General features: G+C 41.2%; 1 protein-coding gene across 2 annotated transcripts; it reads left to right on the top strand.

Annotated features, from left to right (window-relative positions):
* Positions 1–3,085: 3,085 nt before the first annotated feature.
* LOC129717762 (proton-coupled amino acid transporter 1-like) lies at positions 3,086–23,161 on the top strand. 2 transcript variants are annotated; one of them, XM_055667906.1, is made up of 5 exons: positions 3,086–3,346; positions 21,250–21,669; positions 21,728–21,940; positions 21,994–22,621; positions 22,680–23,161. In XM_055667906.1, the coding sequence occupies exons 2-5, from the start codon at positions 21,271–21,273 to the stop codon at positions 22,943–22,945; spliced, it is 1,506 nt and encodes a 501-aa protein (XP_055523881.1). In that variant the 5' UTR covers positions 3,086–3,346; positions 21,250–21,270; the 3' UTR covers positions 22,946–23,161. The 2 variants fall into 2 exon arrangements, with proteins under 2 accessions (XP_055523881.1, XP_055523880.1); XM_055667905.1 differs by having other exon boundaries at positions 3,087–3,375.
* Positions 23,162–23,358: the final 197 nt, after the last annotated feature.

The raw sequence follows: 23,358 nt of genomic DNA, 5'->3' as shown, positions 1-23,358 counted from the left end.
AACACGAAAATGCTCTTGGTGATGTATGAAACATGGAAAATACCTATCACCAAACTATTTTAGAAAGCTAGCGTGCATGTCAATCTACCATCTGACAAAATCCTACGGTGGGTATAAAGGTCTGACGTAAGTTATAGGGTAGAAGGTGTGTATTTTTTCAGAAGCAACACGAAAATGCTCTTGATGATGTACGAAACATGGAAAATACCTATTACCAAACGGTTTTAGAAAGCTAGCGTGCATGTCAATCTACCATCTGACAAAATCTTACGGTGGGTATAAGGGTCTGACGGAAGTTATAGGGTAAAAGGTGTGTATTCTGCTAGAAGCAACACGAAAATGCTCTTGCTGATGTACGAAACATGGAAAATACCTATTACCAAACTATTTTAGAAAGCTAGCGTGCATGTTAATCTACCATCTGACAAAATTCAACGGTGGGTATAAGGGTCTGACGGAAGTTATAGGGTAAAATGTGTGCAATTTGTCAGAAGCAACACGAAAATGCTCTTGGTGATGTATGAAACATGGAAAATACCTATCACCAAACTATTTTAGAAAGCTAGCGTACATGTCAATCTACCATCTGACAAAATCCTACGGTGGGTATAAGGGTCTGACGGAAGTTATAGGGTAAAAGGTGTGTATTTTTTCAGAAGCAACACAAAAATGCTCTTGATGATGTACGAAACATGGAAAATACCTATCACCAAACTATTTTAGAAAGCTAGCGTGCATGTCAATCTACCATCTGACAAAATCCAACGGTGGGTATAAGGGTTTGACGGAAGTTATAGGGTAAAAGGTGTGCATTTTGTCAGAAGCAACACGAAAATGCTCTTGGTGATGTATGAAACATGGAAAATACCTATCACCAAACTATTTTAAAAAGCTAGCGTGCATGTCAATCTACCATCTGACAAAATCCTACGGTGGGTATAAAGGTCTGACGGATGTTATAGGGTAAAAGGTGTGCATTTTGTCAGAAGCAACACGAAAATGCTCTTGATGATGTACGAAACATGGGAAATACCTATCACCAAACTATTTTAGAAAGCTAGCGTGCATGTCAATCTACCATCTGACAAAATCCTACGGTGGGTGTAAGGTTCTGACGTAAGTTATAGGGTAAAAGGTGTGCATTTTGTCAGAAGCAACACGAAAATGCTCTTGATGATATATGAAACATGGAAAATACATATCACCAAACTATTTTAGAAAGCTAGCGCGCATGTCAATCTACCATTTGACAAAATCCTACGGTGGGTATAAAGGTCTGACGGATGTTATAGGGTAAAAGGTGTGCATTTTGTCAGAAGCAACACGAAAATGCTCTTGATGAGGGGCTAACACAGCTGCCGATTTCTCGGGTGACCGCTTCGTATCTCGCTGTGGTTCTCCACAAGAATTCTACACGGGAAACGGCAAGCCTTAGCATGGACATTCACAAGCTGGAAATTCATCCCATCAGCTACGCTCGAAGAGAGGCATGTTTGATCGGTCAAGGGCAGTTTTGACGCGAGATGGATTACAAAACTTTAGTAACTGTCATCCTTGAGGTTGAGGCTATGATCATTTTCAAGCCTCACATTTTTCCATGCTTAGTTGCACCTGCAAATTGGCTTCTGGGGACGATGGGTAAAGGAACATTACTTTTATTTCGTGAAAAAAAAAAACGCCATTACGATATGTTTTTTAAGCCATTTGTGAAGAAAAATGTTATTTTAAAGGTTTTTAGAACCAAAGTTTCATTTCAGATTACTTCACCAAACGTTCCGATATTAAATCGCATAAAAGAAATGATCGATATTTGACTTCAACAATATTTTCTGATAGACATTGACCTACACTGGTTGCGAAAAAATAGAAAAATATCAGCAACACGTATACCGTAACAGAATACGACATATTTTTCATACAAGTCCACATGCTTCTTAAATATCTACAGAAAAAACGAGTAAGGAAGACGAGAACGAGTGTAACGGTTCCTTTCTGGTGTTCACATGAAAGAAGTTGCGATTTATTTGCACCAAACTCTTTTATATTTTTCCAAGATCCAGAGTCGAAAATGATGCTGCAATTTCTCAAATCGAGAACAAAAGCTGACAACATCTCTCAAAATTGTCCTACATCTTTAAGAAGAGGTTGACTCTCAACTGGTGCAAAAGGTCTCTCACACGTGAGCAGAAGCCCATCTAAATATTTATTTGACAAACAACTAATGACATCTATTTTAGGGTAAATTTATCGCCAACACGTAAAAGGAAGTGACATAATAATTTCGGTATATTTAAATGCACACTTTGTCATAAATTGACTAGATCGGAACAAATTGGCAGTTAACCAGTAGATCATCAGAAAAAAAGAAAATCCGACCGAAAATTAATAAACGTATTTTCTTTGGCTGCCAAAACAAAAAAAGAAGCGCTCTTGACGTTGAAGCGACGAAGACACGGCGGGCATTTCCCAACCGAGCAGATGCATGTCGACAAATTTGTCAAGCAATATGATAATCAGAGGGTAAGAAAATAGAAACATAACACAATAAAACTTGGCTGCCGTCCCACTACTTGCCATTCTGACTTGGACTCGGACAATCTCCGCCACGCTATGAAACTATTTCAATCTCGCATCGATCACAGACAATGGGACGCACGGCGTCCACCCGCTGTAAGCTCGGTAGACGCACCCGTGCAACACTCGTGCGTTTATCTCCGCTATCGGCAATCGAATTTCAAATGCCGTACCGGATTTGCATAATCTAGCAATTAAAATCGCCGTCCAACGACGGACGCTGGTTGCACTTGCAGCTCTCATTCATTACCAGCAGCAGCAGTAGCATGGCGTCGCACCCGCACTCGCTAGACCAGAATACCACACACGCGCCACCCGTCCGCGGCAGGTCTTCAAGGACGATCTCAGCATTTGCTCGAGGCGCGAGTCGCGACGCGGATATTCGAACGGATCATTTAGCCGATAAATGAACGCGTCGTCGAAGTGGAAATGAATGCACTGCCGATGATCCCCAGAATGAACCACCCAATCCACAGCTGGGTTGTTGTGTTTCTTGTTTTTATCTTCGCGAGTCGAACCATTCGAGCTACGACTCAGTACGGTTCGGTACGTTTCGAGCGTAGGTAGGATATAGTAGTACCCGAAACGCGCGCGTCCCGTAGTTCACATCACGTTTCACGCCTGCCGGAACCGTGATCGACGGAGCAGCAATCTGCTGGTGCAAATATTTGACTGGTGGTAAAAACGGAGACGTGCCAAACGGTAAACTCGGTCACATCGCAGTTCCTCAGCGCGGAGATAAAGATCCAACCTTGTCGATATTGTTTTATTGGTAGGTGATAGGGTGGCTGCTTTCGTCAGGTGAGTGAATTTTGATAGCCTCCACGTTCACAGTGAGTCGTCTATAAGGTGGTGATCAATTGGACACTTTCTACCCGGGATAGAACGCGTGCGCGACAGGTTTCGAAAACCGGTTTTCGTGAACGCGGCACGTAAGCTCCGGCGCGTTTTGTTTTGTCCGTCTTATTCGCGTCACCCACAATATGCGCACAACGATTGCGACGGCGACGGCGACGCCTTTCAAACTGTTGTAGTAATCACGCGCCACTCGATGCCGATGGTGTGTTATTTTTATGACCACTCTAACACACGTTCCACGCACCAGACCACTCAGTGGTGAGCATTCGAGGCACATGCCCGTCTCGGATGGCCAGAATCGGAAGAAGCTCTTCTATGGAGGGTGCATTATCTTCAGGCTGTCAATGCTGCTTTGTATTGTGACAAATTCAGTCTGAAAGTCTGATAAAGACCAACGCCGCCTTCGAGAGAAATATTGTGCTGGACAACCCGCTATTAATTGCACTACCGCTGCAGGAGTTGATTTTTAGCTGCATCTGCAAAACCTCAAATCGTCGTTCTTGTTTTGCCGCTCTTCGTCAACTTCGCCCGCAAAGTAAAGTTGTCAATATAAACCCCGAAGCAGGGATTTTAAATCAGCATGTTTTGCGGTTAGTCACTGTCTACCTAGAAATCCACGGATGCGAGCTTGCATTTTCGAGGGGGAATGCCTCTTTGAAGGACTACCCTTGTTCACATCAATAGGTGACAGCAAAAAAAAATAATGAATTCTTTGGAGAAATCTTACGTACGTGCTTGCAATATGATAACAAAGTTCAAACAGCCTTAATGTTTATCTGTTGAGATTGAGAGAGTAATTCTGCACGGTGTTGGAAAAATGTTGTTCCGAAAAATGTTTTTAAGTACATTGGTACATGTTGAATGGAGAAAGGATCAATGCTGAAACATGAGTCATTTATTATCTGGACGCAAAAAAAATCTCAGAACCATGTTAATGAAATGGGTTAAGTACTCGAACTTATAACTGATTGAGGGCAGTTGGCTGAATTTTTATTTATTTATTTATTTATTAGTATTTGTATCTCGTAACTTAAGACTTCTGTCTTTTTAATATTACATTGTTAACTCTTTTGAAGTAGAATAGGCATCACACAAAAAATACCAGATAGTAAAGAAACTTCATGACAAAAACTACTCAAATAACAATAATACTTGAATAACTACTTATTTGAAATGCTCAAAACATCCTCTTCTAAATGCTGTGCAAGAAGGTATGTTGGCCAAACTATTGGGTAATGAATTCCAGTGTACTACACCTCGTACGAAAAATGAGTTCCCGTACATTGACGTGCGATGTCTTGGTATAATAAATTTCAAGGAACGATTACTTCGGGTCATATGTAATTTTCTATGTAGATAACCAGGTTGCTTCGTTTTCAACAAACCATGTAGAAATAGGCAACTACGCAGCTTACTAAAATTTTCCAAGGTACAACCGATTAGGCGATACTGAAGGTGGGTGACACGAGAAAACCTGTTTAAGTTGAACACATAACGCACACATGAATGTAACGCAACTTTTAGCTTATTAAAAACAGTGACTGGAACATCGTCAAGCAAAAAATCACATGCCAAAAAATGGGGATAAATTAAACTCTTAAAAAGTTTCAATTTTGTGTTAGTTGCGAGGAACGCTGTTGTTGTATAAAGCGAGCGTAAACATTTATAAATTTTACCACATTGTGAGAGCACATATTTATCCCAACCAAAATTAGATTGGATGCGAATACCCAAACTAACAGCACCCTCAACAAATGAGACAATTTCATTGCCTAGAAACAACACCGGTTTCAAGGTACCATGTATAGAGCCATTGTTAATAAAAACTGCGTTTGTTTTTGTACAATTCAATGTGAGCTTATTTCTTGCAGACCAATCAAAGACTCGTTTTAAATCAGCATTAATTTTATGAGCTATTTCTACAGCCGAGTTATTACTACATCCATAATATAACTGGACATCATCCGCAAACAGATGAATCTTGCAGTTTTTGATGACTTCAGGAAGGTCATTTATGTATAAAGAAAACAAAATTGGTCCCAGAATAGAACCTTGTGGGACTTCGGATGATACAGGCAGAAACTGAGAAAGTATTCCATTATTGAAGACTGCTTGAGATCACCCACTCAGATATGAATTTATCAGATTTGATGCATGTAATGAAAGTCCAAAGTTTGATCTCAGTTTTTGACATAAAATTGTATGTGACACTGTGTCGAAAGCCTTCGAAAAGTCTAATAAAATTAGAACAACGGGCCGACCACCATCAAGTACAAGACCAATATCATCAATTATTTTAGCATCGCGGTTTTTGGGCTGTGTTTAGTCCGATAGCCGGACTGAAACTGATTTAACAGGTTCTTCCTGGTTGTATAATCACAAAGGTTCATTTTGATTATTTTTTCAAAAATCTTAGACAAAGCGCAAAGGATGCTTATGGGTCGCAGATTATCTATCGTGTTAGAGTTGGATTTTTTCTTAATAGGTATAATCTTGGATTTTTTCCAAGCATCAGGAAAAACACTTGTTGTGATTATAGAATTGAAAAGATGTGTTATAGGCTCAACCAAAATAGGGCAAATATTTTTTATGAATTTCATTGGTATTAAATCGACTCCCATAGCATTAGAATTAATTGAGTACATAGCTTTAATGACATCAATTTGATTAACTCTACCAAAATAAAAAGCATTGTTACTGAATTCGTATGTTCCGAGGGTACTAGGGAAAGGCGGGTTGTTTTGAGAAAAATGACTACAAAATTTGTGATTAATTTCATCAGCAGTGAAATTGTTTGGTGTTTGCGATGATGATTGACCAACTCCTAGTTTTCAGTTTTTTCCACAATTCCTTAGGAGGCACATTCATGTCAAGGCGGGAGGTAAAATAATTTTGTTTAGCTGTGTGAATAAGTCGGTTTACCTGATTTCGAATTCTTTTAAACTCAAGATGAACATCCGAATTTTTACTTCTTTTCCATTCCTTGTACAATATATCACGGTTAACAATTGCCATACTCATGGTTGTATTGAACCAAGGATTACGCTTTTCGTGACACGAAACAGTACGGGTGGGAACAAAAGTATCGTGAAGATTCAACAATACTTCATTGAAAAATTCCAACTGCAAATTAGGGTCATCAATGCGGTAGAAAGCACTCCAGTCCAATGCATTGAAGACTTCTATCAACGGATCAATTTGTATGGCGTTATAATCACGATACTGAATTACCTTAGGAGTGGGTGAAAAAGAGAAATCAAGAGATGCGAAAATTAAATCATGGTTGGAGAAAACGGGTGCTTCGATTTGGTTGAACCGTAACACTTTCGATGGATCATTAGTTAGGATTAAATCTAACAATGATGCTGCATTTCTATGAAAAAAAGTTGGTTCATTACCTAAACAGTGTAGGCAATGAGTGGTAATAAGACTGTTAAGCCTGACAGTTTTCGGTGATGAATTGTTTAGCAGATTTGTATTAAAATCACCTAAAAAGAAAATGTGTTGATAGGCAGATCCATATGTAGACAGTATGTTCTCCATAATATCTGTACAGTCCAACTCAGGAGGGTTGTAAATTGCAGATATCATAAGTTTTTGGTTTTGAACAAATACTTCAATTGTAATGAATTCCGTGCAGGCAATGCCTGTCTGATTATTTGACTTGGTAAGCATATTAAAAGCAAGATCATTTTTAACATATATTACGATCCCACCTCCAAGCCGCCCGATGTGGTCATGTCTAATTATATTGTAGCCGTCGATAGCTATAACTGTGTTATTGATGGTTTCATTCAACCAGGTTTCACTCACACATACAATATCAACATTACTAATGGTCACAATCTGCCGTAGCTCCTCAATTTTACATAGTTTCCGAGCACAAATACTCTGGCTATTTACACAACATATGGATAGTTTTCCATCATACAATGCGGATTTCATTACGGTACCAGGAATGCACCAGCTCGTCGAAGTGTAGGGACCAGACTCATTATCCATTGGGTAAAGTTGAAGACGACACAGCAAAATAGAAAAAGTAGTTATTGAGCATTTCATCGAAAACAAATTTAACCTTCTTCATTACTAATAACATATTATCGCTAAATATGTGATGCAAACAGTAACAACAGCTTATTTAGGTTTCTACTCCATAATCAGCGGTTTCCAAGTATGAACAACTCAGCAGCAGCAAGTCAACCAGCAGGCCAGCCAGCACCAACAGCAACGGCAACACCAACAGCATCAACAACTCAGCAGCATCACGAACAGACTTTTAGGAGAGGAATGCCAGGCACGCAGGGATAGGAGAGAAAGGAAAAACAGAAACTAGAAAGGATAGGATTTAAACTGGTCGGTTAAAATCACTCTCTGACGATACAGCAATCTCTTTATCTTCTCCACTTCTCTTCACGAACAATAATCCACCACGCGTGAACACTCCATTCAGCTTTCCTTCCCAGTCAGAATTCCCTGGAAAGCGAGTCGGCGCCAACGGCTTCACTTCCTCATGCGATGAAAGGCGTGATCCCAGAGATTTTTCGCCTCAGAAAATCTCCCGGTGTCGGCTAGGATTGAATCTAGACCAGTTTGGGTTGGTTGTGAGTGGATCACGTCACCTCACAACCATCGACACCTATGTCGGCAGTGGGATTCGAACCCAGGCGTCGAACGTGGTTGGCGGATACGTTACCAACCACACTAGGCCCCCGCTGCAACTTCAATATTATCTACATGAACATAATAACTGAAATCTAAAACTGAAACTATTGCAACATCCTTAACCTTAATATTATTTTACCAAAAGCGCGTGAGGAACTATTCCCAAAGCCAAAAATATCTTCCACTAATGTGAAGGTACGGGTTGATAGTGTTTCATGAAAGCTAAGACAAGCAAAAACGCCCTCAACGCGTCCAAGAAACATCAACTGTGTCTGTATGCGTATCATCGGTTAGGCACGTTTGACAAGACATTTCTGTAGTTGTTATTGTCAAGATCGTATTTGATACTTTATGCACGTTACACACACATTCACCATTAGTGGGAGTCGTTCGGGGGCGCCACATTAGTTGAAGTTCGCAAGGTATATGCATGGGTGTAGCCAGAATTTCGATTAGGGGGGGGGGGCAAGTTCTTCAAAATTTTAGAAGTAAATAAATGGTATTTTGAAGTATAGAAATAAATACTAGTAGTGATAAACACGGATTTGCCTGGTACTTTTGCCGCTGGAATGTCCATAGTGGATCAACAGAAAAACCTGTGCAATTCCACGCAACATAGGCCAAGCATTTCAATCAATTATTTTTGATCTGGCTGATACTTTACACAGATGTTTCAATGGGATAAAAATGTCGTTTTGTGCTAACGTATGCGTTAAAAAAATGGACTTTTTTCGAATGGTGGTAAAAAAATAACTAAGACAGATAGTTGAGTTTCATAAATTTTCTATGGAAGGTAATTATGTTAGCTTACTTGCGAAAAAAATCTACGATCTTGCGTGCGGCCTTCCGGCAGTTAACCGGAACATTCGCCATGGCGGACAAAAACATGCGTGTAGGAATGTTTTTTAATTCTTTTTTCGTTTTATTTATCAATTCCTCCTGAAATTTCGCGACAAAACTGTTGAAGTAGATCTTACGCCTCAGGCTTTCCAGAAATCCTCGATGAGACGCAACTTGGGAACGTTGGGCGGGTTCGCCAACTTGGGTACCACATCGACATTTAACCGTTCCATCTCCTCAAACGATTGCCTCGAGTAGTGAGCCGACAATACACCGTGTCTTCGGCTTTTTTTGATATTTTTTGGTGAACGACGCAACTTCCGGCAGGTGCTGCGTACTAGTGCTAGGACTATCCGAACTAAAATATCCGGATATCCGGCATCGGATATCCGACAAATATCCGAAATCCGGATCAAACGGATATCCGGATATCCGACAGGACATCCGGATTTTCGGATAGTCGGATATCCGGATATCCGGATTTTGTATCCGAACATAGTTTAAAGAGAATTATGGAAATAATTACTTACGAGGGGATTGTGGCGATTGTGAAAAAAGCCATTTTTCGTGTTACGTTTTATTTGACGGGGTTTCAAAAGACAGAAAAAAATTATGGATATCCGGATAATAAATATCCGGATACCCGAATATCTGACTATTAGGTGATCCGTATCCGGATATCCGAGTATCCGGATAGTATTCGTCTACCCATCCGTGATCCGAGCTTCGGATAACCGGATCTTGAGTATATCCGGTTAAAAGTCCCAACACTACTTCGTACTATAAATTCCCCCGTTCACAGCCAGTCCGGAGTGAAAGAAGAGCAGCTTTGACATCCCCTTCTCGCTGATTGTCAGCCACAGCAGCACCGTCTTGGGGAACTTGGTCTGTGAAAGAAATTTCACCGTAGTGCTTACTTCTTTCGTGGTGAAAGTAAAATACAAAGTGCCCTACCAGTCGTTGCCATCCAGGGTAAACCAGGTCTCGTCGTCCATCACCACCGCCACGTTGTGAATTGCCGGGAAAATGGCGGCGCTGCCGCTGCTTCATTGCCTGCAGCTCCGAGACTAGTGAACGGGTATTGGCAGTCCATGTTCGCCTTTCGTGTTCCTTATGGGTCCCATAACAACTGTGTAACTTTTCAGATCGATCGGTGAAACGCCCGATTTGCGCCCGATTTTTTAAGTTTCCATACGATTTTATATGGGAAAATTCACTTTTTCAATACTTATTCTCTAGAGATGTCTAGTTGGCTCTTTAAAAAATATCAATACATCATATTTGTAGGAAATTTTTCTGGAAAAAACTCTTCTGAAGACCGTAAAGCGCTACCTTGCTTGTAGAAACAGCTATTCACCCCAAACTGATTGAATGTCTGGCGAACGGCTCATCATTGAAATTTTCCAGCAACACTGCTACAACATGCTGCTATTGCAAACTTGCTTAAATATGAGAAATAATTTCGCGTGGAATTAATTTTCAAAGTGTGATTTTTGCTCATAGTATCTTCGGGGAAGCCTCTAAGATAAATTTAAGCGATATCATTTCTCATCACATAGTTGAATTTGCAACAGTAGCATGCTGCAGCAGTATTGCTAGTAAAATTCAATGGTGAGCCGTTCGTCAGATATTCAATCAGTCTGAGGTGAATATATTTTTTCACAAGCAAGGTAGCGCCTTGCGGTCTTCAGAAGAGTTTTTCCCAGCAAAATTTTCTACAAATATCATGTATTGATATATTTGAAGAAGCCAACTGGACATCTCTATAGAAAAGGTTTAAAAAAGTGGTTTTTCCCATATAAAATCGTATGGAAGCTTTAAAAATCGGGCGCAAATCGGGCGTGTCACCGATCGATCTGAAAAATTACACAGTTGTTATAGGACCCATAAGGAACACGAATGCATGGGAGCGAAAAAATAACACCATCGCTTTTTGCCTTTCTCCTAGAAAGGTATAGCAATCACTTGCAAAACCGAAGATATGAAAGTGCTCCAAAGGGCCGAATGGCATATATCACTGTATGTGTGTGTGTGTGTGTGTGTGTGTGTGTGTGTGTGTGTGTGTATGTGCAGATTTTTATTCTCACTCACTTTTCTCAGAGATGGCTGGACCAATTTTCATGAAATTAATTGCAAATGAAAGGTCTTGTTGTCCCATAAGACCCTATTAAATTTTATTGTAATCAGATTTTCAGTTTAGAGGTTATGTATCAAAATGTAAAAATCATGAAACATCGTTATCTCTAAAACCACACAACCGATTTGAACAAAATTTGTTTCAAATGAACGGGCTACCTGAAAAACCCTCAACTTTTGAATTTTATAAAGATTGAACTTGAGGTTCGAAAGTTACGAAAAGAAACGTGTTCTGAAGACAGTTTAATCTCACTCATGTTTCTCTGAGATGGCTGGATCGATTTTCATAGAATTGGTGTCATATGGATGATCTTATTGCCCCATAAGACCCTATTGATTTGTTTTGCAATCGGACTATTACTTTGACTGTTATGTTTAAAAATGTGAAATCCAGCTATGACAAGGAACATATTCCGACGACTACTTGGACTCACTCACTTTTATCAGAGATGGCTGAACCGATTTCCACAAAATTAGTGTCAACTTATAAGTCTAGCTGCATCATAACAACCCATTGAATTTCACTGTAATCGAACTGTAACTTCGTCTGTAATGTACCGAAATGTGAAAATCACGAAACTTTATTATCTCAGAAACTACACAACCGATTTGATCAACATTATTATCAGACGAGCGGACTAGTTAAGCGTTAACTGATGAATTATTATTGAACACGTGGTTTCAAAGTTTGGCTGCCCTATACGTTCCCATTTCATTTGATTATAATCGAACTTAAGCAATCGTTATTAAATTGTAAATAAAACAACGAGAGTCTAACGTCTCAAAGATTACATGACTTATTTGAACATAACTAGTGTCATACGAACGAGTCATCTCTCGAACTTACAAATTATGGAAAGAAAGGGAATTCAAAGACTATTTAAAACGATACCTGCTTTGATCGATTTTTGTGGCCTCAATATAATTTAAATGTAGTATCGTACTATTTGAACGTCTCAAATTCGTTGATTCCTTGCGATGTGTTTAAAGTCTGCAAATGCACGGAGAATCGGCCATAGGATATGATCAAAGTCAAATAACAAATCGTTTGAAATGATTGGTTTTATTGAAATGACAGCATCCTCGACTTTTGGCTTCTGTACATCGCCTTAATTCTGAATATATTTATATTGGGTGGTATTCGGTCATTTTCGGCAGATTTTCTGGCATCAATCTGACACCGGAAATACCCATATTGGGAGGTATTTAGTTATTTTAGTTGTTTGCCAGAAACTAAAAGTGGTCGTCTTAAAATTCAAAATGGTGTCCAGGGTCAATGTTTGGTTTCTATGCATCATCTCGATATCCATATTGAGTATTATTCGGTCATTTTCGACTGTTTCCTAGAAGTTGCCATTAAGCAATTCAAAATAATGCCTGATTGGTAATTTTGGGCTGTTTTTCACAAACCGGAAGTCGCCGTCTTGGATTTCAAAATGGTATTTAAGATAATTTCTGGCCTCTGAGCGTCATTCTGATTGAAGAAACACCCATATTGGGTGTTATTCGATCATTTTCGGCTGTTTCCCAGGAACCGTAAGTCGCCAACCTAGAATCCAAAATGGGGTCTGTGGTCGATTTCAGCTGCTTTGTATCATTCTAGTTCCGGAGATACTCATGTTAGGCGGAAATCGGCCATTTTTGGCTGTTTTCCAGAAACCTGAAGTTGCCATCCTACAATTCATAATGGTGTCTGAAGTCAATTTTTAGCTTCTTGCAACATTCTGGCTCCGGAGATACTCATATTGGGTGGTATTTGGTCATTTTCAGCTGTTTTTCAGAAACCGGAAGTCGCCATCTTAGAATTCAAAATGGTATCTGTGGTCGATTTGAGCTCCTGTGTATCATTCTAGATCCGGATATTATTATATTGGGTTGAAATCGGCCTTTTTTGGCTGTTTTCCAGAAACCGTATGTTGCCATCTTACAATCCAAAATGTTACCTGAGGTCAATTATAAAACATATTTGTTACCACTGGAAACTTTCAATCAATCCATTTAGTTGATTAGTTCGCGAGATGTGCAGAAATTTGTGCAGAAACATGTGCTTCCAGAAGAGGGAGGTCGAACCATTATGGACATATTTGTTACCTTCCAAAACATTCTCATACCAAATTTGGCTGTATTTTCTTGATTGGTTCTTGAGCTGTGCGAAAAAAGTGTTTCATTTGTATGGGACCTCTCCCTCATAGAAAAGGGAGGGGTGTAAAACCATTATGCACATGTTTGTTACCTCTAAAAATATTCACCTGCCAAATTTGGTTCCATTCAGTTGGTTAGTTCTCAGGGTGTGCAGAAATCTGTGTTTCATTTGTATGGCACCCCTCCCTTCCAAAAGAAGTAGGGGTGTCAAAACATTATGAACATATTTTTTACCACTAAAAACATTTACCTGCCAAATTTGATTCCATTTAGTTGATTAGTTTTCGAGATAGGCAGAAATTTGTGTTTCATTTGTATGGGACCCCTCCCTTCCAGAAGAAGGAGGGGTCTCAAACTATCATAGAAACCTTTATCGGCACCAAAAACCCCTACATACAAATTTTCGCGTCGATCGGTTCGGTAGTTTTCGAGCCTATATGGATCAGACAGACAGACAGACAGACAGACCGGACTGCATTTTTTTTATATGTAATGTATAGATTACAACATCAATTTTTTAGAACCTTAAGAGTGAATATACATTTATTGGATTGAAGCGTTCATGTAAATCTATTTTTACAAATAATAAGTTTGAATGAGAAAGGCTGGGTCTGACCGCTAGGTGGATTAATTTAGGTTTTTCCCAAGTTTTGAAATATCTCCTACCACACCACACCAACGGGATTTCACTTTTCCAGAAGTAGTCACAAAGCTTAATTCCGTAGGAGCAGTAGGAGCACCCAGCCGGAAAAACATCACGGTGCTCACCAAAGACCAACCGGCAAACCTACAACTGAATGGTGGATCAGACATCACCATCGTCTCCGTTCAAACGTGGAAGAAGCATGGCCACCACCAATCGTGAACATTGCTTCAGGTGCTGCAGCCCCTGAACCGCTGAAGGGAGAATTTCAAGGCAGCATGTCTTTCAACGGTGAATTCAAAATGGTACCTGCCATGCCCTACTCGGACTGGACTTCGTCGAAACGTGCGTTCTGTGGAATAATCCGCTCACCTCCGTTTGTAATCGAGTAAATCAATCTAATTTCAATCCTGATTGTGAAAACCAATACCTAAGTCGATACCCCGAAGTTTTCAAAGACACACTGAATCACTGTACATAAACAAAGGTGAAAAACGCGAAACCAGATTTCCCTTCCACATTGTCGTCTTCAGTGATCACTCCAGTCGATTTTTCCGAGTGGGCAGCACCGATCGTCGATGTAAAGAAGGCAGGTGGAAAGGTGTGAATTTGCGCCGACTGAATAGCTGAACCGAACAAACAAAGATTTTCAGTGTTATCGATCTATCCGATGCCTGTTTGCAAATTGAAGTTGACGAGGATCCGCTCCAGGAGTGAAATCTGCACCCGGCGCATTTCAATAGCTGATTAGCAGCCTAACCACTGATATTGAACAAGTAGTGTCTTTCCTGGATGACTTCATTATCCACACGTCAATAGAAGTGGTCCACTATTGAACGCTAAACGTTCTCTTCAATCGTCATAAAGAATTTGGCTTCAATCTATGGTTAGAAAAATGCAATTGTAGCTAATCCAGCATCGAGTTCATTGATCATATTGTGAATTCAAACGGTATTTAGTCAGATCCAGCCAAAATCAGCCAACTCTCACGGAAATTTCGTCAGAGAAATGCATCAATCGCAACAACCGTTTGCTAAAGAGAGACTACCAATTCTTCTGGAGTCAGCAGGGCCAAAAATCTTTCATTAATATCAAGAAAATGCTTCAAGCGGACCTGTTGCTAACTCACTACAACCCTGCTAAGGTCAACATCGTAGCAGAGGACGTCTCGAAGACAGGAATTGATTCCGTTAGCATATGTCAGTTTCCAGATGGGCAAATCAAAGCCAAAGCTCACGCTTCAAGAACACTGACGACATTCGAACGAAACTACAGTCAAGTGGATAAAGAAGCACTGGCTCTGGTGCGAAATTCGCCGCATGCTGCTGGGTCGCCATTTCAAGCTCCAGACCGATCATCAACCGCTCCTGAAGGTATTCCAAGATAGAAGTTCAACTCCACACAGTCAATCTTCTCCAGAGATGGGTTCGTACGCTACATGGATTTGATTTCGACGTGGAGTATATCTCAACGGACTAATTCGAACACGAGAAGCCATATGAAAAATTTGTTGTTACTGCGGTCGACATCGAAGAAGAGTTTGACAACGCCGTATGTAATTCTTTCAGCAATCCTCCATTCATATTCGAGATGGTTCGTTCAGCCACGAGGAAAGATAAGCTGTTACAGACGGTTATCCAGCATATCGACACTTGTTGGCGTGCAGGCAAAAAATCACTGATCCTTTGATCACCAAGGATTGCCTCATGTTCAGCGATTGTATCGTACTTCCAGCTGTATATCGTGGACGGATCCAGAAGCAGATTCACCTCGGTCATCCTAAATTTACCGGATGAAGCCAATTGCCCCTAGTATCATTTATTGGCCTGCGATTGTTCATAGATCCAGTGCCATTGACAATAGAAATCTTGAGAGAGACTTTTGGAATATTTGGAAAACCTGATGCTATGGTACGGATAACAGAAACCAATTTTGCAGTGGCATGTTCTAGCCGTTCAGTGAGAAATCCGGAATCATTCACATTTGTACCGCTCCTCACCATCCGCAGTCAAACGGACAGGCGGAACGATTTGTAGACACCCTCAAGCGTTCACTGCGGAAAATTACAGGCGGGGAAAACGTACCATCATCCGAAGCACTGCAAACTTTCCTTCAAGTGTACCGCTCAACGCCAAGCAACGCTTTGAAAGGAAAATCCCCGGCAAGAGTGTTGTTTGGCAGACCAATGACGACAACTCTTGATTTGTTCCGACTTCAACTTTGCATTCACATAGCGTCATTACTCTAACTGCTGGAATAATGGTTACGCCAAGGTCCACAAAAACGCCAAAACCTTAACATGGAAACATGGAACTATCATTGAGGCATTTGGAAAGGTGAATTTCAATGTTCTACCGGATTAAGGTGTGGGACGCCGGAAACGCATTCGTTTCCATGCAAATCAACTACCTGCTAGGTACGATGACATACAGCAGCCATCACGCAAAGTTCATCTACCATTGGCAGAACTAATTGCTTCGGATTACCAGTTCCTATTCAACGGAATTTAAATCCACAACTTCGATCCATGTCGAGCTATTCCCATTGACGATTCACCCTACAGCACGGATGAAAATGGGTAGGACTGGATGCGGACGGCTTCAACGACAATGATTGCATCAACACCCATAGTAATTTATAGTAGAAATGAGAAGGCCATTTCTCGACCAGTTTGATGCTCAAGACCACCAAGACGATTGGAGGATTGCATCCGGTACTGGAATAAAGGTAAAGATGCTACCAGCAGCTAGACAACTAAGTATGCTATGATTAATGGAAAACCTAGCTGTCAGCGTGAAGCAGAAAATTCCATCATTCTATTACACGCTCTTGTTCAAGCCAGACGTTCCTTAATAAATAGTCTATAATTTGAACCTCCTTCATTTATAACATCCACCTCGATTTCATCACTGCTAATCTGAATTCGTGGTGAAAGGTTGATAATGTCTTCTATGGAACCTCTTCCTCTGATGTACTTAGTCTTCGATGCGTCTATGACTAGTCCAAAACGTCCGGCTTTAGCCTACAGTCTGATGTACATTTCCGTCATCTCGTCGTCATCGGTATCATAGGCCTTAACTTCGGCGAAGCCGAAGACCTGAACAGATCTCCTGAATATCGTGCCACTCTTGTCAAAACCCTCGTTCTACACTTTCGAAAGCGATGACCAACGTACGGTTCTCATCGAAAAACGGTTTTTAAGCTGTAGTTCAGCCGGAATCTGTTTAACAAGCTATCCAGCTTTCCACGACCAGTAATGGCGGACAGTGCACGTAGCCCTTCTTGACGTTTTCTGTAGGTCAGGGAATTTTCAATCGCAGTAACGGAGCAGAAAATATAACAACATCGTAACGTAGCGTAGCAACTTCAACAAACAATGGGCGTTTTGTTATTTAGATTTAGTCGTGCGCATGCGCGATACATAATAAACAAAACTGTTTATTAAAGCTGCTATGCTACGTTGCAAAAATTTTATATTTTCACTCCGTTACTGCGATTGAAAATTACCCGACCTACAGAAAACGTCAAAATGAGTTGCGTGCGCTGTCCGCCATAACCGCTCGTGGAAAACTGGATAAATCATCAAAATTGTTCATGGTATCACGGCCTAACATTGAGCAGCTATGGAACCCTCAAAACAGCCCAAGACTATGCGCAACGACTGGACCTGATATTACCAACGTTAAAAAGGTTAGGCGCAACCTTTCTCGAGGACGGATGGTGCAAAATAAGCACAACCAGAACAGAAGCGCCTGGTATGCGAGACGGCGGTGGCAAAGAAAACCCGTCTTTTGAACGCACTCCCAGAGAGCGAACTTAACCAAGTTCAAACGGGCACGAAACGATGTAATCATGATTCTGGGGTGGCTCATGATAATGAAAAGCTTGTAGATACCAGCCCCCGATCTCCAGGAAATTCATCCGGAGATTTGAAGGCTGAAAAACAACCAAGCCCCGGTGAATATGAATGAGCTCTACGAATATGGTAGTGTAACACTTGCTAGAGCACAGTGCTGGGCGATCTCCAAGATTTGGACCGAGGAAAAATTACCCGAAGAGTGGATGGAGGAAATCGTCTCCCTTATCTACAAGAACGGTGGCAAGCTGTAATGCGGCAACTATCGGGGCATTACGCTCAATAGCGCCACCTACAGAATACTCTCCTAAATCCTATTCCAACCGTTAATCAGAAGGTTCATGGGATAGTAGCAGGCGGGCTTCATGGAAAAAGCATGGATCAAATCTTTTCGCTCCCGACAGATTGTATCGAAGTGTCGTGAGTATAACGTGTCATATCCTCGTCGATTTCAAGGCAGCGTAAGATACGATCGAGTGGTACGATTTTCACGAGAGTGGTCCAACTTTTAGGCTTCACTGATGACCTTGACATCGTAGCACGGAACTTTGCCACGGTGGAGAATACCAACACCAGACTGAATGCGGAATTCAGTAGAATAGGGGTGCTCGGGTCGTTGTTTACCGTGGGCAACAATACCAGTACAGAGATACAGAGACGCAGGTAATGTGAGAATCACGCCTACCTTTGACTTCGAAAGACCCTGAGATTGAGAAAGAGCGCACGCCGAACGAAGTTGAAATTGAACCAAACCCAAATTAGACCAGTGGTCCTCTATGGGCTTAAGAAGACAATACTGGTTTCAGAGGATCTGAACGCCCTTGAAGTTTTCGAATGGAAGGTGCTATTTCCAGTGAAGTATGGGATGAAAACGCCGAAAGGCGTAGACCCATGAACCAAGAGCTACACGAACCTCATTATACATCTGACTACAGTCAGTAAATTATGGTGGGCCGGACACGTCGCAATGATGCCGGACGACAGCTCGGGTAATAAGCTTCAGTAATCCTTTCGGCACCAGAAATAGAGAAGCAGAGCATGCCCGATGATGGCTTGATAAGAAAAGACTTGTGAGTGCTAAGACGCCTGGAGACTACGCAACAAACAGTTTCTTTATTCGTCACGAGTCACACCGGCCATCAACTGAATTAAGCTAGTAAATACTTCTTACGCGTTGGATCGGATCGTATGAAACAAACCAACGGCGTTTCACAAGATTCTATATTTACGGTGTCACTATTCACTTTTAGTATAAACTAGATATTCAACAGAATTCCTCTTCAGGATCGAGTAGGTACTTCGGAACATTCGTCTCAATGGAAAAGGCATCCCTGAAATGAAGAACATGACGATGCTAAAAAAAGCGATAACCACTGGTTTTAGAGTTAAGCAACATGCCAGGATTGTCAAGAAGATGTTCCATCGATGGAGCATTGCTATCAAAAGTGTAGAAAGCGGTCTACAATGATATCTAGCCTTGGGTGCCAAATCTGGAGAGTATCCTTTTGTTTTTTGCTTCAGGTCGCCCGAGCTCGAGGAAAAATAAAGTGGCATCCCATTTCGATGAAGAATGGCCGATAACTAGACGTATTTGAGGATCTCGCACATATGGCCTGGCCACCTGGGAGAAAATGGAATTCCACAACGCTGACTGCGGCTTGGTCGGTAAAAAATCAATTCATTGTCAATGGGGATAATGGATAGGAACAATATAAAGATTTCTCCCACGTATGTACGGATGGCTCTCTAGAAGAAGATGATCGAATGGACCATAGTTGTTGGAATCAAGAATTCATGTGAACGAATTCCTGATAGATGTTCTATTTTTTCTGCTCTTAAATGTGTGGACAGAAGCAAAAATAGTTAAAGAGGTTGCGTATGAGACACGATCGCATGGATTATGACGGTTTTATACTTTTTCAGAAAAATCTGTTATATCTATTTGTTTTCTCTACCATCTCGAAACCATTTCGAAAATTACAAGGCTGTTTAATTGAATAAATAAATAAAATTTGTAGGTATTAGGTTCCTATTTATGTTTGCGCTAGTAGATATTCGAATTTAAAAAGTGGGATGAAATACGAGATGTGTGAAATACGAGATTGATTGAAAAATAACTCTTTTTATCATTATTAGCTCTTTTTATCATTATTGTGGCGAGTGGAAGAAAAATGATGATGATTATGGGGCGCTTAAAATGCCAGTCAAAATAGTTACACCCGCCCGTTTGTTTAGTTTCTCGTCGTTACGGATTGCCATTTGCATATGAGCCGTTGCAGAACAGAGTGGTCTATGTGCCATCGAGCAAATTTTTCAGGAGAATCAATTTTCGAAAAATCTCTGAATAAAATTCTGCTCAACAGATTTTTTTAAACAAAATGTTCTAATATAAAGGTTATGGAGTGTTTTAACATTGGAATATATAAAATTAACAGTTTCGTTTCGGAGCAGAGTGGTCTATGTACACAAACCTGCTAAATGACAAAGAAAATGACGGTAACTCGTATAAAATGGCTAGTGTCACATGTTATATGATACATATAGCATGTCACATGTAAGATGTCACGTGTAACACTACATGTAACACAATATGTTACATGTTACAGAATATTTTACATGTTACATTTTTCGTGTTACATTATGTGTAACATGTTACATTACATATTACGTGTGACATATACAGAACAAGTGACATGTTACTTATCACATGTAATATGCTACATGTTACGTGTTACATGATAGTATTACATCGATTTATGTACATAGACTACTCTGTTCCGAAACAGAATGGCCATTCTGTTTCGGACGAAATTTCAACACGATATAAATCACCTTTAAAGTTCGTTTTTTCGAAATTTTCTTAATCTCCCAACTTCAGCTTCTTGAGTAGATGCGGTTCATGCAAAAAACTCATTTTCGAAAAAAATGGTCTTTAGAACACTCTGTTCCGCAACGGCTCATATAACGTGGAATAATTCTCGTTCTCTTGTTATCACGGCGGCATTTTCAACACTCCAGCAGCTGCTTTTAAAAGAACACTGAAGCGCTTGAAATCACTGAAAGATCGTTTTAAGTCACTATATAATACGAGAAATCTCGAAAGTAAAATGCCACAGCAAGATTTACATTGATAGTTATGTGTCCTCTTCTTTCTGAAAAGACAGCGCAACGGGTGATTTCGACGCCACACATTCAATAAAAATCTTGCAATCATAACCAACAGCGCAAAAATACTAATTTATAATTAAACTCTAGAAATCATTTGGCTTCTGAACGGTCAATCCGTTGCTGGTTTTTCAGCAAAGATGCAGATTGAAAAACAAACACAATCATAGTAGCCAAAGAATTGTTAAGTGCCTTCAAAGCTGTCACTTAAATTCCATGTCTACTGTGACTCTCTTAGTTTCAGGCAGCAAAATTGCACTCTTTTCTATACTTTTGTATCGTAGAATGACACCTTATTTTACCCATCGATCACCGCCGCTCGAACCCACCCTGAAAAAACCAGAACCAGAATAAATTCCGATTCTTTTTTTAGCCGGCTCGAGCGACAACAACAATGAGCAATGCCGTCGGACGCGCGTCGCTGCAGCAGACGACGACTTTGGACACGGTCCAACGGAATGGGGGTGGTGCTGGTGGCGATGACGCCAACAGAGGCCACCTGAACCAAGCGTTCGAGCTGACAGATGTCGAAAGCGCCAGCAAGCAGCGACCAGGTGCTGATGGCGGTAAATCGACCCACCTACAGCACGACGAACCCGGCGGTGGTGGTGGACATGGAATCGACAGCGATCATCCGACGTCCTACCTGGAGACGATGATGCACATCTTCAAGGGTAACGTCGGTCCGGGGTTGTACGCCATGGGTCAGGCCTTCTTGAATGGAGGCATCATTGCGGCGCCCATTCTGACCCTACTTTTGGGAATCATCTGCGTTCACAGTCAGCATCTTTTGGTAAGCGATCAAGTAAGTTTTAACTCTGTTGGATTACTTTAATATACTCCCATTACAGCTGATTTGTGCCAAAAGAATGAAAGCAAAGTTACCAAACTCGAGCCAACTACCGGACTTTGCGGAAACGGTCGAGCTTTGCTTCATCCACGGTCCAGTGCGATTCCGCCGGTGGGCTCGAGCAATGCGACTCTCGGTTAACGTGTTCATCTGTGTCACCCAGCTGGGATTCTGCACCGTCTATTTCGGATTCATCAGCAATAATCTCAAACACGTGAGTCATCCTCTTCTTAAGTAGAACCAAACCTCATAACTTGTTTTCTTCAGATTCACGATTTCTACGGCATCCACTTGGACGTGCGGCTGCACATGCTCATCATCCTGGTTCCGATTCTACTTCCCTCGATGATCCGTAATCTCAAGTATCTGGCTTGGTGCATGACGCTGGCGAACGCCTGCATGATCCTAGGCATCTGCATTACCGCGTACTACGCGGTCCAAGATTTACCGTCGATTAGCGAACGGCATTACTTCAGCAGCTGGCGTCAGTTGCCACTTTACTTCGGTACGGCCATCTTCGCCTTCGAGGGTATCGCACTCGTACTACCGCTGCATAATGCCATGCGAAATCCGGACGATTTCGGTCGACCCCTCGGAGTGCTGAATGTTGGTATGGCCGCTGTGACGCTGATCTTCGCTTCGCTTGGCTTCCTGGGTTACCTCAAGTGGGGAGACGATGTGAAAAGTAGTTTGACCTTGAACCTACCGAAGGAGGAAATACTGGCACAGTCGGTCAAAGTGATGGTCTCTTTGGGTATTCTCCTGGGCTATGCGTTGCAGTTTTTCATAGCAATTCAGATTATGCTACCATCGGTGCTAAGGAGGGTTCGCTGGGGCAAAAGTTATCCGGTGCTAGTGGAGCTGTGCTTCCGAACGGCGATGGTTCTGGTGACGTGTGAGTAGATGCTTTTAACTTGAAAGGTAACTAAAAAATTCGAATTTTTGATTTTTAGTTGCCATCGCAGAGAGCGTCCTCAACGTTGGAGCTCTGATTTCGCTGATCGGAGCGCTCTGTTCCACGGCACTGGCGCTAGTTTTTCCACCTGTCCTGCAGCTGATTCTTGGAATGGCAGAAAGCGAATGTCAACCAGCGTTGAGTAACGCTAACCGCATTGGATGGTTCGTTTGGACAAAGAATCTAATGATACTGGTGCTGGCGTTGTTCATCTTTGTGACAGGCACCGTGGAAAGTTTGGACGAAATTCGACATCTCCATTGAAAACGTGTGATATTAGTGTAGTGTAGTGTGAGAATGGTTATTTTTTATGACATTTTACTGGCACTGGAACCTGAATGTTTCTGTTTTAATCCGTTTTTGCTTTGTGTTACAGCTCTAAGATCGAGATCACAGGAACAAAAACTATTGAAGTTGTGTAGGTTTATAGTATGAAAATAAAACAACGGAATGTAATCTCATTTCGTGATGAAAAAATCAGTTTATTTTTAAATAACAACAATCGAATAAAGAAAAAAAATTAACAAGTACTAATTGTTCGACACAGTTTTACCCCGTCTCCGCCGAACGGCGACGTCATCATAAATATTCACTGCACGGGGCGTCGCGGTCAAGTTCGGCTTATACTCTTGTACTGAGTCTCTAGAGAGACTAGCAGCAGCAGCAGCAGCACTGGT

The sequence above is a fragment of the Wyeomyia smithii genome, chromosome 1, assembly GCF_029784165.1.
Source record: "Wyeomyia smithii strain HCP4-BCI-WySm-NY-G18 chromosome 1, ASM2978416v1, whole genome shotgun sequence".
Lineage (NCBI taxonomy): Eukaryota > Metazoa > Arthropoda > Insecta > Diptera > Culicidae > Wyeomyia > Wyeomyia smithii.
The sequence above is the reverse complement of the archived record's forward strand: the minus strand, read 5'-3'. Positions and strand labels throughout refer to the sequence as shown.

Coding starts and splice junctions, on each gene's coding strand:
- LOC129717762 (XM_055667906.1), top strand. CDS start 21,271: ATGAGCAATGCCGTCGGACGCGCGTCGCTGCAGCAGACGACGACTTTG. Junction 21,670..21,727: donor TTCACAGTCAGCATCTTTTG/GTAAGCGATCAA, acceptor CTCCCATTACAG/CTGATTTGTGCCAAAAGAAT. Junction 21,941..21,993: donor TCAGCAATAATCTCAAACAC/GTGAGTCATCCT, acceptor TGTTTTCTTCAG/ATTCACGATTTCTACGGCAT.